The sequence below is a fragment of the Bos grunniens genome, chromosome 1 (genome assembly GCF_055505025.1).
Source record: "Bos grunniens cultivar Pamir isolate PY7600 chromosome 1, Bosgru_T2T1.0, whole genome shotgun sequence".
Classification (NCBI taxonomy): Eukaryota; Metazoa; Chordata; class Mammalia; order Artiodactyla; family Bovidae; genus Bos; species Bos grunniens.
Genome location: NC_141165.1, coordinates 43,445,585 through 43,462,641, shown reverse-complemented (window position 1 = coordinate 43,462,641; position 17,057 = coordinate 43,445,585). Strand labels below are relative to the sequence as shown.

At 40.8% G+C, this 17,057-nt stretch overlaps 1 protein-coding gene across 50 annotated transcripts in view; it reads left to right on the top strand.

Moving 5' to 3' along the window:
• The window catches only part of LOC147379347 (uncharacterized), a 223,063-nt gene that overhangs the window by 9,627 nt on the left and 196,379 nt on the right, over nt 1–17,057 (top strand). For 7 of the 50 annotated variants that reach the window (XR_015132980.1, XR_015132953.1, XR_015132956.1 and 4 more), the window contains 3 exons: nt 5,629–5,906; nt 11,142–11,250; nt 11,346–11,985. The exons of 28 other annotated variants lie outside the window; for them this stretch is intronic. Coding sequence is in view for 4 of the 22 variants with exons in the window: in XM_086317342.1 (XP_086173468.1) it covers nt 5,629–5,906; nt 11,142–11,250; nt 11,346–11,379 (421 nt within the window). In the remaining 18 variants the exon portion in view is untranslated. Of the gene's footprint in view, nt 1–3,713; nt 5,038–5,628; nt 5,907–11,141; nt 11,986–17,057 lie in introns of those variants that run through there. 15 more of the 50 variants (XR_015132986.1, XR_015132970.1, XR_015132942.1 and 12 more) reach the window with 5 other exon arrangements.

Sequence of the window (17,057 nt, the reverse complement as noted above, 5' to 3'; positions counted from 1 at the left end):
TCAATTACTTGCCGTCACATATTGTTCTTAAAGTGCTGCCCTAGTAAACTGTTTGTAATGGTGAAGTGTCTTTTCTTTTGTGTGCATATCAACAACATTGCTAAGCAAGTAAAGTTAGATAAATTCTTATTGACATATTGAAGATGGCATTTAACTTTTGTGTTTTTTGAAGTCTGAATTAAAATGATTAAGCTAAATATACATATACAACAACTCTAAAGCAACACTGAGATGCATGTCTGATGATGAGAATGCAAATACAGGGGAATGGTTAGTGAAATCTCAGCTGATGTTTAGAAACAGTTGGGATGTCAGTAGGCAAGTGAAGACTTGACTGTGAGAAGAGCACACGAACGTGCATAGATGGGGCTGAGTGTTACATAGATGGAAGGTTCTAGCCTGAATGGGTGGAACTTTGTTCCAGGGAGCAGTGTGAGGGATGATTGGGTGGCCCAGGCAAGCCTAAGTGACAAGGTATAAGCCCTGATCCATGAAGGAGAAGCCAATTTGGTATTTGCCTATGTATGCTAGACTCCAAAGTGCATATTCTGGAGGACGCATATCACTGTTACCTGCCTGTGAACTCATATTAATGTTGCTGTTGTTTAGTCACTCTGTTGCAATTGTATGGACCATGGCCCATCAAGATCCTCTTTCCAAGGAATTTCCCAGGCAAGAATACTGAAGTGGGTTGCCATTTCCTTCTCCAGCGGATTTTCCCAGATCAGGGATTGAACCTGAGTTTCCTGCATTGGCAGGTGGATTCTTTACCACTGAGCTTCCTGGGAAGCCTTACTCTTACTAATGCAGGGTCATAAATCCCTGAAGATCCCACAGAGTATTTCAGGGAGTCAAGAGATATGTTCCACCTGAACTCACTTGCAAGTGAGTCAAATCAGTTACGTGTGGCATCCACGTTTGTTCCCTTTTTTCCCATACCTCCTACCCCCTCTCTAGCATAGGACTACTGCTCGTTCTTTCTGGCCCCTCCCACAGAGCATGAAAGAGGCTTATTCTGGGTGGGCTGTCAAATGTTGCCTCTTATGGATGGGGCTCAGGGTACTCAAGCTTCTGGCCATCTCTGTCATTATAATACTTGTAGTCACATTCCCTGTATGTTGCCCTGATGTGTTGTAGAATATATATAAATACACACACACACATACACATACATTTCTAATTGTAGTTTTACACCCTAATCACATCTTCTGCCCCCCAGGGCTCAGTCATGACCCCAGCCAGGGCTAAGCAGAACAGAGGAGGGAGCTGGACTTGGAGAAAGATCTTCGTGATGTTAATGTTCTGTTGATGACTGATCTTGATGTTTCTAATGATGAAAGATGTTGATGTTCTATTCGTCTTTTCTTCTTCCTCGGCACTAAGACTGCATTATCCTATCAAGTGTGTTTGACCCTCTCTTTAATCAAGGACCATTTGTAGTCTCACCATAGACTTGTGGCAGGTTGACTCAGATATTCTCTAAACTTTGGTGGGGAACACAGCTAGAGCTCAAACCAGGACCACAGCTATACCATGCTCATGTATGCAGAACAAGTGCCAGACTGGGAAGGAATTGTGTCACTCAGGTAGGGAAAGGACCAGAGAGTATAAGGGAATGGACATTTTTGTGTTGGAATGGACCAGGGGAGTGATGATCTGCATGGATTCTAAAGACATGGATCTATTACTGCCTTTGCTGTTCATAATTTTACTCAATCTTGGCATGTGTTTGTATGGACACACCATTTAAGTGAGAGGTGGGATTCCCTGGCAATCCAGTGGTTAATGCTCCACACTTCTAATGCATGGGGTGTGGGTTTGGTCCCTGGCCAGTGAATTAAGATCTCACATGCCTTATGGAAATAGAAAATAGAAAAATAGAAAAGTAAATAAAAATTAATAAAAATTAAAAACTTATCTAACAATGAGACATAAGCAATGGGTTAAAATTATTAAAATCTTAATTTTTTAAAGTCCTAATCTGACAGAGATATGCAGAATGATTTAAGCTAGAGTGAGCAGGAAGACCAGCTGCAAATTACTGAAATTATCCAGGTGGAGAGTGCTTTATATTTTCCTTATCTGTCAGGAACCTCAGAGTTTTGTGCCAACTTGTAGCTGACATTTAGCCACATTTAGAATATAATGACCTTTCCTTTTCATTTTTCAAACTACATACATGCTTCTTTTGCCTTACTGGTCTTTAGGTTTTATTTTACTTGAATTTTTCCTTGTAAGTTATCTCTTTTTTGTAGAAGTAAATAGGCTGTATATCAATAACTTCAGATACGCAGATGACACCACCCTTATGGCAGAAAGTGAAGAGGAACTAAAAAGCCTCTTGATGAAAGTGAAAGAGGTCAAGTAATTTCAAAGTCAGTAAGTGACAAAGCTGGAAATCAACTCCACAGTCGTTTTTAAAAATATATTATATCTAATTTTACATATGGTAATGTATATGATCAATTAGATAGCAAGTGGAAATTCCCTGTATCAGGTAGGGATCTCAACCTGGTGCTCTGGGACAACCTAGAGGGGTGGGTTGGGGTGGGAGGTGGAAGGGATTTTTAAGGGGGACAGGACATATGTATACATATGGCTGATTTGTGTTGATGGGTGGCAGAGACCAGCACAGTATTGTAAAGCAATTATCCTCCAAATTAAAAATAAATAAAATTTGAAAAATCAAAAAAAAAAAAAAAAGAAAGTGAAAGAGGAGAGTGAAAAAGTTGGCTTAAAGCTCAACATTCAGAAAACGAAGATCATGGCATCTGGTCCCATCACTTCATGGGAAATAGATGAGGAAACAGTGGAAACAGTGTCAGACTTTATTTTGGGGGGCTCCAAAATCATTGCAGATGGTGACTGCAGCCATGAAATTAAAAGATGCTTACTCCTTGGAAGGAAAGTTATGACCAATCTAGATAGCATATTCAAAAGCAGAGACATTACTTTGCCAACTAAGGTCCGTCTAGTCAAAGCTATGGTTTTTCCTGTGGTCATGTATGGATGTGAGAGTTGGACTGTGAAGAAGGCTGAGCACTGAAGAATTGATGCGTTTGAACTGTAGTATTGGAGAAGACTCTTGAGAGTCCCTTGGACTGCAAGGAGATCAGCCCTGGGATTTCTTTGGAAGGAATGATGCTAAAGCTGAAACTCCAGTACTTTGGCCACCTCATGCGAAGAGTTGACTCATTGGAAAAGACTCTGATGCTGGGAGGGATTGGGGGCAGGAGGAGAAGGGGACGACAGAGGATGAGATGGCCAGATGGCATCACCGACTCGATGGACGTGAGTCTGAGTGAACTCCGGGAGTTGGTGATGGAGAGGGAGGCCTGGCGTGCTGCATTTCATGGGGTCGCAAAGAGTCGGACACGACTGAGCAACTGAACTGAACTGAGTTAGGAGATGTTGCCTAGTGTTTGAGTTGTGGTGGTGACAAGGAGTTAGAGAATAAACTTAAGATGACATTAGTAATTTTTAAGCTTCAAGTGACAAGAAGTTGGAGGTATGTTTCAAAAATTGTTGGATTCTAAGGATGTCCTGTGTCTCTACACCCACTTTAAAGATCAGTGATCAAAACTGGATTATGTAACAAGCTAAATGGGAAAAGAATTTGAAAAATAATAGATACGTGTGTGTGTATAACTGAATTACTCTGCTGTACACATGAAACTAATGCAACATTGTTGATGAACTATACTCCTATATAGGCTTCCCCAGAGGCTCACGTGATAAAGAACCTGCCTGCCCATGTAGGAGATGCAAGAGATACAAGTTTGATCCATGAGTTGGGAAGATCCCCTGGAGAAGTAAATGGCAACCCGCTCCGGTGTTCTGGTCCTGGAAAATTCTGTGGACAGAGGCGCCTACTGGACTACAGTCCATGGGATTGCAAGCAGTTGGACACAGGTCACAAAGAGTTGGACACAACTGAGCCCACATCCATGCACACATACTTCAGTATAAAATAAAAAGCTAAAAAATTATGAAAACAAAAACAAAAAAACCATGGGTAATGGCCCAAGTAACACAGGGCTCAGTAAAGTCTGTTCCTTTCCGAGGCTGGACAGATGGAGAAGTAGGAAGGGTGGTGTGATCAGAGTTCCCAGCAATTCACAGTGAGTGGATGTGTTCGTTGTTACCATAGAGCAGTGACTATATGGGGAACACAGTTACGTGCTAGGTGTTAGAGTTTATTAATTAGTGAGGACACTTGCTCTTCAAAAGCTTAAAGAAAACATAAAACCATGAAGGATTAGCAAATTGAAATATAATGTGCTATATCCTCCAGGATTTGGCAAAGAGCATGCAAACTCAACTGCCTACAGGGTCCAGGCAGATCATCTTGAATGAGTCAAGTGGACAAAGTGTATACAATATAAAGAGGAGTGGTGGGAGGAGGGTGGACAGAAGTTTCCAACCCTTCAGTCATAGGGTTGATTCCCTTGGCAACCAGCCCCCAACGCCTCATCCTTAGGTACTTTCCAAAAATCACTACATTAATGTAAAACCAGTTATAATGCAAAGGAGCATGTTATAAGTAACAAGACATCCATTTCATCTTTATGGTTATGAGATATCTTCAGGAACTGAAGACCAAATATTATCACAAAAGATGTTCCCATTCCTCTTAATGCTCAGGAAATTCCAAGGGTTTTGAGAGCTGTGAGCCACAAATCTTGGATGAAAACCAAATATATATTTCTTATAAACCAACATAGCAGTTGGGGGTGAGGGCTAGGAGTCTAAATTTACAGTAAAAGCATGGATAAGCCTTTTGGCACAAGGCCAGAAAGAATGTGGCTGCCATAGCTTTTGTACGACAACTAATCCCAAAGTGGGGAAAAAAAAAATTCAGTCAAATGCATGTCATTTAACATTCACTGTGTGAGAAAGACAATTTACAAAACCCTCCAAGTTTCCAAAGGTTTAGATTATGTGATGTACAGTCTGGTTTGGGGTCTCAATCCTAGTTTTGTTTTCTGGTTATAATAGTATTCATGTGATTACTAGTACTAGAAAGTTTTTCTGCATCCCGTATCTGTTATTCCTTATGAGACCCCTGAAACAGGTTCTATTATTAGCCCACATTTGATACTCCAGGATATGAAGACTTTGGAAACTAAAGCAACTTGCCCAAAACCACATTTCTAGGTAAGTTGTGCTCGTTGAGTCGCTTCAGTTGTGTCCGATTCTGTGAAACTGGATAGACTGTAGTCTGCCAGGCTCCTCTATCCATGGGATTTTCCAGGCAAGAATACTAGAGTGGGTTGCCATTTCCTCTTCTGGAGGATCTTCCCAACTCAGGGATCGATCCTGTGACTCTTATGTCTCCTGCATTGGCAGGAAGATTCTTTACCACTAGTGCCACATTGGAAGCAACATATTCTAGAGCCAGACTGGTCTGACTGAAGACTGTGAGCTTCACTGTGCAGCTTTCTCCATTGATTTAAATGTGACATGACAAGCTTTTGACTTGCCTTGAGTGGGTTTTTGTTTTTTTTCACAAAGTCAAATGTCATGATATACATCACACGTTCTATAAATATATATAAATGCATAAAACAGATGTTTTATTAACTATGAAATAATGGTTGATGTAATTGGCATTTACCTGGCACTAAGTTCCTGCGACGGACTCGCCAAAGCGCAGCCAAGAGGAGCCACCCCACGTCCGCAGTCAGGGGCAGAAGCCGAGAGGACCCCATGCCCGAAGGGCGGCGGTCAAGAGGAGTTACTCCATGTACGAGGTCAGGGGCAGCGGCTGACAGTACCAGACTGCAACGGCGCAGGAACGGCCAAGAGGAACTACCCCGGGTCAGAGGCCAGAGGGGGCGGCGGAGAGGAGATACCCAGCGTTGGAGGTCAGGGGCCGCGACGAGAGGAGTTACCCTGCATCCGAGGTCAGGGGCGGCGGCTGGGAGGAGGTACCCTATGCCCCAAGCCTGAGGCCAAGGGCGGCGGCGGGGAGGAGCAACCTCACGACCCAGGCCAGGGGCGGTGGCCGGGAGGACCAACCCCACGTCCAAAGAGCCGTGGCTGCGTGGGCGCAGGGGGGCCTAGAGGAGCTATCCCATGTTGAAGGTCAGGAAGGGCGGCGGTGAGGAGATTCCCCTCGTCCAAGGTAAGGAGCAATGGCTAAGCTTTGCTGGAGTAGCCGTGAAGAGATACCCCACGCCCAAGGTAAGAAAAACCCAAGTAAGAAGGTAGGTGTTGCAAGAGGGCATCAGAGGGCAAACACAATGAAACCATACTCGCAGAAAACTAGTCAGTCTAATCACACTAGGACCACAGCCTTGTCTAACTCAGTGAAACTAAGCCATGCGCGTCGGGCAACCCAAGATGGGCGGGTCATGGTAGAGAGATTTGACAGAATGTGGTCCACTGGAGAAAGGAATGGCAAACCACTTCAGTATTCTTGCCTTGAGAACCCCATGAACAGTATGAAAAGGCAAAATGATAGGATACTGAAAGAGAAACTCCCCAGGTCAGTAGGTGCCCAATATGCTACTGGAGATCAGTGGAGAAATAACTCCAGAAAGAATGAAGGGATGGAGCCAAAGCAAAAAGAATACCGAGCTGTGGGTGGGACTGGTGATAGAAGCAAGGTCCGATGCTGTAAAGAGCAATATTACATAGGAACCTGGAATGTCAGGTCCATGAATCAAGGCAAATTGGAAGTGGTCAAACAAGAGATGGCAAGAGTGAATGTCCACATTCTAGGAATCAGCAAACTGAAACGGACTGGAATGGGTGAATTTAACTCAGATGACCATTCTATCTACTATTGTGGGCAGGAATCCCTCAGAAGAAATGGAGTAGCCATCATGGTCAACAAAAGAGTCCGAAATGCAGTACTTGGATGCAATCTCAAAAATGACAGAATGATCTCTGTTCGTTTCCAAGGCAAATCATTCAATATTACAGTAATCCAAGTCTATGCCCCAACCAGTAATGCTGAAGAAGCTGAAGTTGAACGGTTGTATGAAGACCTACAAGACCTTTTAGAAATAACACCCCAAAAAGATGTCCTTTTCATTATAGGGGACTCAAGGCAAAAGTAGGAAGTCAAGAAACACCTGGAGTAACAGGCAAATTTGGCCTTGGAATACGGAATGAAGCAGGGCAAAGACTAATAGAGTTTTGCCAAGAAAATGCACTGGTCATAACAAACACCCTCTTCCAACAACACAAGAGAAGACTCTACACATGGACATCACCAGATGGTCAACACCGAAATCAGATTGATTATATTCTTTGCAGCCAAAGATGGAGAAGCTCTATACATCAGCAAAAACAAGACCAGGAGCTGACTGTGGCTCAGACTATGAACTCCTTACTGCCAAATTCAGACTTAAATTGAAAAAGTAGGGAAAACCACTAGACCATTCAGGTATGACCTAAATCAAATCCCTTATGATTATACAGTGGAAGTGAGAAATAGATTTAAGGGCCTAGATCTGATAGATAGAGTGCCTGATGAACTATGGAATGAGGTTCATGACATTGTACAGGAGACAGGGATCAAGACCATTCCCATAGAGAAGAAATGCAAAAAAGGAAAATGGCTGTCTGGGGAGGCCTTACAAATAGCTGTGAAAAGAAGAGAAGCGAAAAGCAAAGGAGAAAAGGAAAGATATAAGCATCTGAATGCAGAGTTCCAAAGAATAGCAAGAAGAGATAAGAAAGCCTTCTTCAGCGATCAATGCAAAGAAATAGAGGAAAACAACAGAATGGGAAAGACTAGAGATCTCTTCAAGAAAATCAGAGATACCAAAGGAACATTTCATGCAAAGATGAGCTCAATAAAGGACAGAAATGGTATGGACCTAACAGAAGCAGAAGATCTTAAGAAGAGATGGCAAGAATACACAGAAGAACTGTACAAAAAAGATCTTCACGACCCAGATAATCACGATGGTGTGATCACTGACCTAGAGCCAGACATCCTGGAATGTGAAGTCAAGTGGGCCTTAGAAAGCATCACTACGAACAAAGCTAGTGGAGGTGATGGAATTCCAGTTGAGCTGTTCCAAATCCTGAAAGATGATGCTGTGAAAGTGCTGCACTCAATATACCAGCAAATTTGGAAAACTCAGCAGTGGCCACAGGACTGGAAAAGGTCAGTTTTCATTCCAATCCCCAAGAAAGGCAATGCCAAAGAACGCTCAAACTACCGCACAATTGCACTCATCTCACACGCTCATAAAGTAATGCTCAAAATTCTCCAAGCCAGGCTTCAGCAGTATGTGAACCGTGAACTTCCTGATGTTCAACCTGGTTTTAGAAAAGGCAGAGGAACCAGAGATCAAATTGCCAACATCTGCTGGATCATGGAAAAAGCAAGAGAGTTCCAGAAAAACATCTATTTCTGTTTTATTGACTATGGCAAAGCCTTTGACTGTGTGGATCACAATAAACTGTGGAAAATTCTGAAAGAGATGGGAATACCAGACCACCTGATCTGCCTCTTGAGGAATCTGTATGCAGGTCAGGAAGCAACAGTTAGAACTGGACATGGAACAACAGACTGGTTCCAAATAGGAAAAGGAGTTCGTCAAGGCTGTATATTGTCACCCTGTTTATTTAACTTCTATGCAGAGTACATCATGAGAAACGCTGGACTGGAAGAAACACAAGCTGGAATCAAGATTGCTGGGAGAAATCTCAATAACCTCAGATATGTAGATGACACCACCCTTATGGCAGAAAGTGAAGAGGAACTCAAAAGCCTCTTGATGAAAGTGAAAGTGGAGAGTGAAAAAGTTGGCTTAAAGCTCAACATTCAGAAAACAAAGATCATGGCATCCGGTCCCACCACTTCATGGGAAATAGATGGAGAAACAGTGGAAACAGTGTCAGACTTTAGTTTTCTGGGCTCCAAAATCACTGCAGATGGTGACTTCAGCCATGAAATTAAAAGACACTTACTCCTTGGAAGGAGAGTTATGACCAACCTAGATAGCATATTCAAAAGCAGAGACATTACTTTGCCAACAAAGTTCCGGCTAGTCAAGGCTGTGGTTTTTCCTGTGGTCATGTATGGATGTGAGAGTTGGACTGTGAAGAAGGCTGAGCGCTGAAGAATTGATGCTTTTGACCTGTGGTGTTGGAGAAGACTCTTGAGAGTCCCTTGGACTGCAAGGAGATCCAACCAGTCCATTCTGAAGGAGATCAGCCCTGGGATTTCTTTGGAGGGAATGATGCTAAAGCTGAAACTCCAGTACTTTGGCCACCTCATTCGAAGAGTTGACTCACTGGAAAAGACTCTGATGCTGGGAGGGATTGGGGGCAGGAGGAGAAGGGGAAGACAGAAGATGAGATGGCTGGATGGCATCACTGACTCGATGGACGTGAGTCTGAGTGAACTCCGGGAGTTGGTGATGGACAGGGAGGCCTGGCATGGTGTGATTTATGGGGTCGCAAAGAGTCAGACACGACTGAGCGACTGAATGATCTGATCCGACGTCCCAGGAAAGTTGCTAGGTAAATTCAGTTTTGAGCCTTAACTATTATTTTAAATTTTTCCTCATGTGATTTTCTAAGCTGGTTTCCACTATGTCCATTCAAAGGGAGGAATCTTGCCCTGTCCCTTTTGTGCTGGTTATCATCTGCATCTTTATGTAGCCCCTTTAACCTCTGGGACAAGTTGAGTATGAGGAGAGATCCAGCCCACCTGAGGTTCCTGTTCACTGAGTGATTATTTTACCACTGTTCCCAGAGCCCAACACCTAGAGAACTTTTCGTTAACAGTGAACATTTCTTCCCACAGGCTTCTAAAATAAAAAGTCATGAAACTGGAGCCTATTATACAGAGTGAAGTAAGCCAGAAGGAAAAACATAAATACAGTATACTAACGCATATATATGGAATTTAGAAAGATGGTAACAATAACCCGGTGTACGAGACAGCAAAAGAGACACTGATGTATAGAACAGTCTTATGGACTCTGTGGGAGAGGGAGAGGGTGGGAAGATTTGGGAGAATGGCAATGAAACATGTAAAATATCATGTAGGAAACGAGTTGCCAGTCCAGGTTCGATGCATGATGCTGGATGCTTGGGGCTGGTGCACTGGGACGGCCCAGAGGGATGGTATGGGGAGGGAGGAGGGAGGAGGGTTCGGGATGGGGAACACATGTATACCTGTGGCGGATTCATTTTGATATTTGGCAAAACTAATACAATTATGTAAAGTTTAAAAATAAAATAAAATTGGAAGAATAAAAAAAAAAAAAAGAACATAAAAAAAAAAAAAAAAAAAGTCATGGCCCACTGCTGAGCATATATCCAGAAACACTCAGTTAAAACCACAGGAAGAACTATTATTGCAGAATGTGAAAACTTGTATCCTCATACAATTTCATCTGAAATGTCATATTCTTTGACTCTCTCAGGGAGGAAAAGAAGTAGAAACAAATGAAAAAATAGGGATGGATATGAGGAAGAATCCAACCAAGCAGTAGGTTGCCACATAAAAACACAGAGAATGGTTTCTGCTAGCAAACAAAAGCCTGTGACAAGACTGGGAAATGGAGGGTTGAACTGAATATAGGTACCACATATCATGAAAAAAATGAACCTGTGTAAGAGGGAGAAAAGTAGGACATGCATTTTTTTTTTTCCTAAATGGCTTTATAAGTACATTAGGTTAGCAGAGAAAATTACTTCTTGGTATCGGTTGGTACAGGGATAGTAGGTCATTGGGAAAATAAATTCTTCTTCTTGTTTAAAAAATACTTTTAAGGAAGGAAAATAGACCTTAGAAAAAGAGATAAAAACCAGACTGTTACAGCAAAGTTTTCTTTTGAAACTTATTTTATGATAGACTATTAAATAGTCTAGAAATTGCTTTAGAAGATTTATACCTGCCTGATAAAAATAGTTTGGTACATCAGACCCAGGAATCACTGGTCCTTAAGTTGATCTCATAATAAATAGTTTAAACGTTTGTTGCATGCTTTTCTATTAAACATGGTAGGTAATATTTCTGTATTGCCATATCTTTAAGATAAAAGACATCTCAAATGTAAAGTACATAGAATTCAAATAAGATATCCTTTCTTCAGTGCTTATTATACATAAGCCACACTGTTAAGTACTATAACTCAGATCATTTGTTCTTGAAAACCTTTCAGTGTCTTCCTATGGAACTTGGAATGAAATCCAAAGTCTCACAGTGATGTCCTGTGATCTGCTTCCACCTGTGTGCCGCTTCACCTGGACCACTCTCCCTCTGTCCTTCCAGTGCGTCTCACAGTCTAAGCCCTTTGCCACTGAAAGTCATCTCCACTTTGTTTACTCTGTCTTGAGTACTAACTTACTGTTGTGTTTCTTTACAGGGGTCTCCTTCACACTGTTCAAATCCCAGCTTAATGTCATATTTTCAGAAGGACCTTCCCTGGTCCTCATTTTAAAATAGTTTTCCCATCTACTCCCGCCCCCATCCCACCATCACTGATTCTGCCACAGCATGCTTTTATCTCCTTCACAGAACTTGTCACACTCTGATTCCTTGTTTGCTTCTCCAGCTGTACTAGGGACTTTGTCATTCTTATCATCTATTTTTTCAAATCTTATAATGGTGCCTGGTACATTCAACATGTGTCACTTTTCTGCTAAATGTAAGGAATAGAAACTAATGTTTATAGAACCCTACTTTTATATTGAACATTTTACTGACTATATGTTAGTTTATATAGTTACTATGAGATACATATTTTTCTAGCTCACTGAGGAGAAAAGTGGAAACTTAGGTTTTATAATGGTGCTAAGTCCTTAAGGAATGCCCAGTCTAGCTATATCATTGGAAGTGAGCTCATCATATAATGGATCTAGATTTTCTGTTCTTCCATGATGCTATGTTGAAATCTCATATAACTTGCATAAATTAAACCATCAGATTTAGCCCTACTTATTATGCCTCCAGCGAATCATGCATGTGTTTGTGGTTATGAATGTCTCTATAAAATAAACTTCTTTTGGAGCAAAGACACTGTCTTCTGTGTTCATAAATATGAAATGCCCATTAGATTAACACTTGCAATCCTTTAATTATAATATTTTACATTCATATAACAATTTTGCAAAGACTTCTCAAGCACATTAGCTCCTTACATTTCCTTTCGTGTCTCCAATAGGCAAGCAGGGCAGGCATTATTATCCTCCTGCTGCAGATGCTGAAGCTCTGCGATATTAAGTGGCTTGTCTAAGGTGGCAGAGCTAGCATGTGGTGGAGAGGCCTCTTGGCCCTCCACCTTCTGTCCCCAGAGCACAATTCCATTGCCCTAAGGCTCATCTTGTCCATCTTCCCCACCCTATCCATCCTTTATCCTCTGAGCATTTCCTGAAAGTCAGCACTATGACATAGTGAGAGCTTTAAACAGAGGTGAGAATGAAGGGGTTCTTGGTAGGGAAAACAGATGAGCAAACAGATTTCTCTGCCTGCTCCCCATCTCCCTCAGTGGCCCTCTCCTGCTTCCCCTCCTTACTTTCATGCTTACTGATCTGTAATATTTTAATAGGTGACAATGATGAGATAATATTCTTTCTCTGATCATTTGGCTAATATGGTAATAAAACATGGCCTAAACTGTCTCAAATAGTTTCCTTCTCCTCCATTCCCACTAGTCCTACTCTAGTTTCAGTCTTTATCTTTCTATTGTCTGCCAACATTTTTGACTTGTTCTTTTTTCTTCAGCCTAGTTACCATCCATTCCACTCTCTGCACTGTAAGTGGAGCTTGAATTCTATAGCACAGATCTAATCATGTTGTTTTCCCTCTCTCAAGTAATCAGCGGCATCCTTTCGCTTGTAGCCTAAGTCCAGACTCTTCAGTGTATCATCCAAAGCCCTTGATAACTGAGTCCTTTGCTGTTCCAGCTCTCTTCCTGGTATATACTATGGTTTTCTTTTTTAAAAGACTTCTATCTATTGTCTGTGATGTCATGCAATCTCATAACCCTTGTGCCTTATCATGGTGTTTCTGCCTCCTTGAATGTTCTGTCCACTTCTCTAAAGTTCACCTCTAACATAACTTCCCACTTGAAGCTTTCCTGGACTTGTCTCTATTACATCTTTTTACCAAAGAAGATATTTTTCCTCTAGTTTTGCCTCCCATGGCATTTTGTTGAGCTATCTGTTATGGCTACAGTTATGATTCTTTGTGGGTGAGAATTAACTCAGTATTTGAACACAAAAATCAGGAAAAGGAATTTGGAGGAAAGTATGTGAGGGATGGATAAGATTAGTAGAGACTGAGTGGGACATAGCATCAATAGTGTTTCATGTAAGGAAGTGAACTAAGTCCACGATTAACTGGAATTGCTTTCTATCACCTAAGTGAAAACTTATCCCAAGTAAGATACACTGGCTGAAAATGAAAAATAGTGCCATTGACAAAAGATGTAAAGTACTTTAAAAGTGCTTGAGCATGTAGCGAGTCCTAATCTCGTTTACATGGCTGGCAGAGAAGGCTGACTTACCAAGTGTCACCTCCTGCCTGTGGTTTTTATTCTTCATTCTCTACAGCCTCAAAGCTATGTAGTATTTGGCAAATCTGACAAACAAATAACGTACATAATTACATCATTTCCCACTGAACATCTGCAGCACTCTTACTTGGCATGCATAGGAAGTGAAAGAAAGATCAGGTGGGACATTGGATGAAAGGATATTAAAAAAAAAACAAAACCCTAATAAATCCTCTTACATGGTGACATTGTTAGATGAGGTTATTGCAAAACACTTCCAGGTTGGTTTGGGGATTTTCAGAATTTTCAACATTGTAAAAGGAACAATACATTTCCTTTTTGCAAGAAGGACATTTCTGACCAAAGAAGTTGTGGTGACACACTTTCCGGAGATGAGAGTTTGGTGCACACACATGTTCACCAATAATCTTAGAAAAAGAGATGTTGTGTCAAATGCTGTGCTCTCCACTTGAGGGAAAGGGCTTTGCTTCTTTAAAGGAAGCAAATTAGTTGCAGGCAGCATCTGAAAGGTTGAAGAAACATCTGGAAAGGCCGATAATAGACTGACTTCCTGAAATGTGGTTTTGACTATGATGACTTCAGACAGGAAGCTTATGCTTCTTATCGTAACATTGGAAAAAGACATAAAATTGCAAAGTAAAACTGATTTAACTGCATACAGGGTTGGAATTCGCTTTTATATTAAAGTCATTAAAGTTTAAAAATGTTATCTTCAGAAGTTTTAACAGTTATCAAATATTTTTATCTACTTTCTTTCATAGGGAATATTTAAAGAAAAATATATGCACTTTTGCCTATTAAATCCAAATGTTATAATCTCTTTTTGAATTATATCATGGAGGCAATTTTAATAAAAATGACATTTCATTCCTCCAAACCAGAATTTTGATGTGAGAAAAGTTTTACCTATGATTAAGTTGAGTTGAGAGTACTCCTCAGAAGAAAAATAATAACCAGCAAAGAAATTAACCATGTTTTTCTAATGATGTGGTTTTTGGCTCTTTTATTTTATGAAAGCTTTTTAGTTTATTTTTTTTTAGTTGCAGGAAAATTGCTTTGCAATGTTGTGTTGGCTTTTTAAGACCTTAAGGCTATAAGAATAATCCTAGGAGTTATCAAATGCGTGTGTAATCTTTTTTAGATTTTATACACATGTGAGTATTGTTCACAAATATAAATTCATGGCATTTTCTCAGGAGATTGGGCAAATCCTTTAGCAGCATATTTCCCTCATTACCAACAAGTTGCAGTGCTCAATTAACATTTAAATAAATATGCCATTTAAGGCACTCCACATACTTTGGAGGAAGTATTCTGCTGTATTTAAAGGAACATGTGCATTTTATGTGCCAAACCTTGAACGTCCTTTGGGACTTCCTGTTGGCCATCTCTGAATACATGAAGTTGTAAAGCAGCTTTTATTTTCATGTTAAAAAAAAGGGAGTTACCCTTTATCTCCTCTTGTCAGACACATACATCTCATCTTCCGACCGAAAGTTGAACGTAGGAACATAACAATTCTTTACTCAGTTGCTGTTAATGAGGAAGTTTGCTTTTTAATGAGTGCAGAGAATGTGGTGTCCATCTAAACATGGCTATGGACACATGCTTTTGAATCTTACCCAAAGTTCACACATCAATTTCTTACAGTTACATTATAAAAAATTAAGCCTTCAGTTTTTAATCGCATGTAGAGAAGGCAATGGCACCCCACTCCAGTACTCTTGCCTAGAAAATCCCATGGACGGAGGAGCCTGGTAGGCTGTAGTCCATGGGGTGGCTAAGAGTCGGATAGACTGAGCGACTTCACTTTCACTTTTCACTTTCATGCATAGGAGAAGGAAATGGCAACCCACTCCAGTGTTCTTGCCTGGAGAATCCCAGGGACGGGGGAGCCTGATGGGCTGCCGTCTATGGGGTCGCACAGAGTCGGACACGACTGAAGCGACTTAGCAGCAGCAGCAGCAGCAGATGTTGCACCTCTGTTCTCTAATGTCCCATTTGTCCTTTATGTCCAGCCAAGCAAATTTTCCAATCTTCCCCTGACAAGCTCTACTTTTTGGGATTTGTTGGCCTGCTTCCTCTCCTTGTAATGAGCTTTCTCATTTCTTCACTTCTCAAAGTCTTTCCCATCTTTCTAGGATTGATCAGCTCAAATGCAATAATCTACTTAAAGACGTATCCATTACCTCTTCAATAATTAGTCTTTTTCTCCTTCAGTTGAGCTCTATTAATTTAGAAAGGATTAGTAGGCTGTCCTATGTCCTGTAAGGGTTGGACAAATAAGAGAACAGCTACCCTCAAAAATTAGAAAATAAGGTATATGCAACATAATACAGTGCAGATTCATATTTAATATCTGTATTCTACTGAATGAGACAGAATGATGTGAAGTTGTGCATACACACATGCATGTATATACATATAAGATTTACCTAATAGTGGGCCTGTGAGTGATTAAATGAGAGTTTAATGGTATTGCACAGGAGATTTCATGGCATTTACCCTTTTGTTCTGTTGGGGGTTCATTCATTTATCTTAAAGTGCATGTTATAAGCATTTTCTTTTATTACTATAAAAATGTTTATTGTAGAATAATGCAGAAACTTATAATGTAAAAGTTGAAAGTTATTTTAGTCCTATTCTCACTCTTAAGGGGTAACTGTATAAGCAGTTTGTATATCCCTTTGGGCTTTTCACTGTTCATAATTTGTGTGCACATAAAATTTGTACATATATAAAACAAAGTATTAATATACAGACAGGCATTTCAAAATAGCAGAGTGAGGATTTGAACCTAGGCAGGCTGGCCCCAAAGTGTACGTTCTTGATCACTGATACATGCTGTCTCTTATATAGTTGTCCTTAAACTTCCTCCTTATTGTTTAGGTCGTTCTCATTCACAGATTTTAGTTCTGTCATCCCCAAAATGCTTTGGTGCCCTAAACAAAATTCTGAGAGGCATTATACAAAAACAATTTGTGTTTTCAGAGAAATTCACCTTGTGTTTTCATATCCTATACACTTACATATAAAATGGATCTTTCTCCTTGAAGATACATTTAAAAGCATACAGCATGGACCCTTCCTATGCCCCCTTTCCAAACACTTTCTCTCTGTCTCTCTCTCTCTCTCTCTCTGTCTCTCTCTGTCTCTCTCTCTCTCTGCTGCTGCTACCTGAATCTCACAGTCTTGATGCTGAAATCATAAGCAGCATTCAGAATACTCCCCACCTTTGAGTCCTTTCTGTACTCTTACTCCAGACACTGAGTCAGGAGAGGTGGGCTCGGTTTCCTTCAAGTGCAGAAAGATACCATGTGCAAATTTCTTCCCTTCTGGACAGAGCAGAAGATAATAGAACACAGCAGAGGGGACTTTAGTTGAAATTCAGGATCTACACAAAGGTGGACCTTGGTACCTTTAAATCATAATGGATCTACAACCCGTATTTACAGAGTTATACTTTCAAGTACATTTTGGATGTCCATAGACTTACCAGAGGACTTTGCAACTACTGAAATCTTTATTTCTGTGGTAAATTAAAGGTCCCTTGTTTGGAAC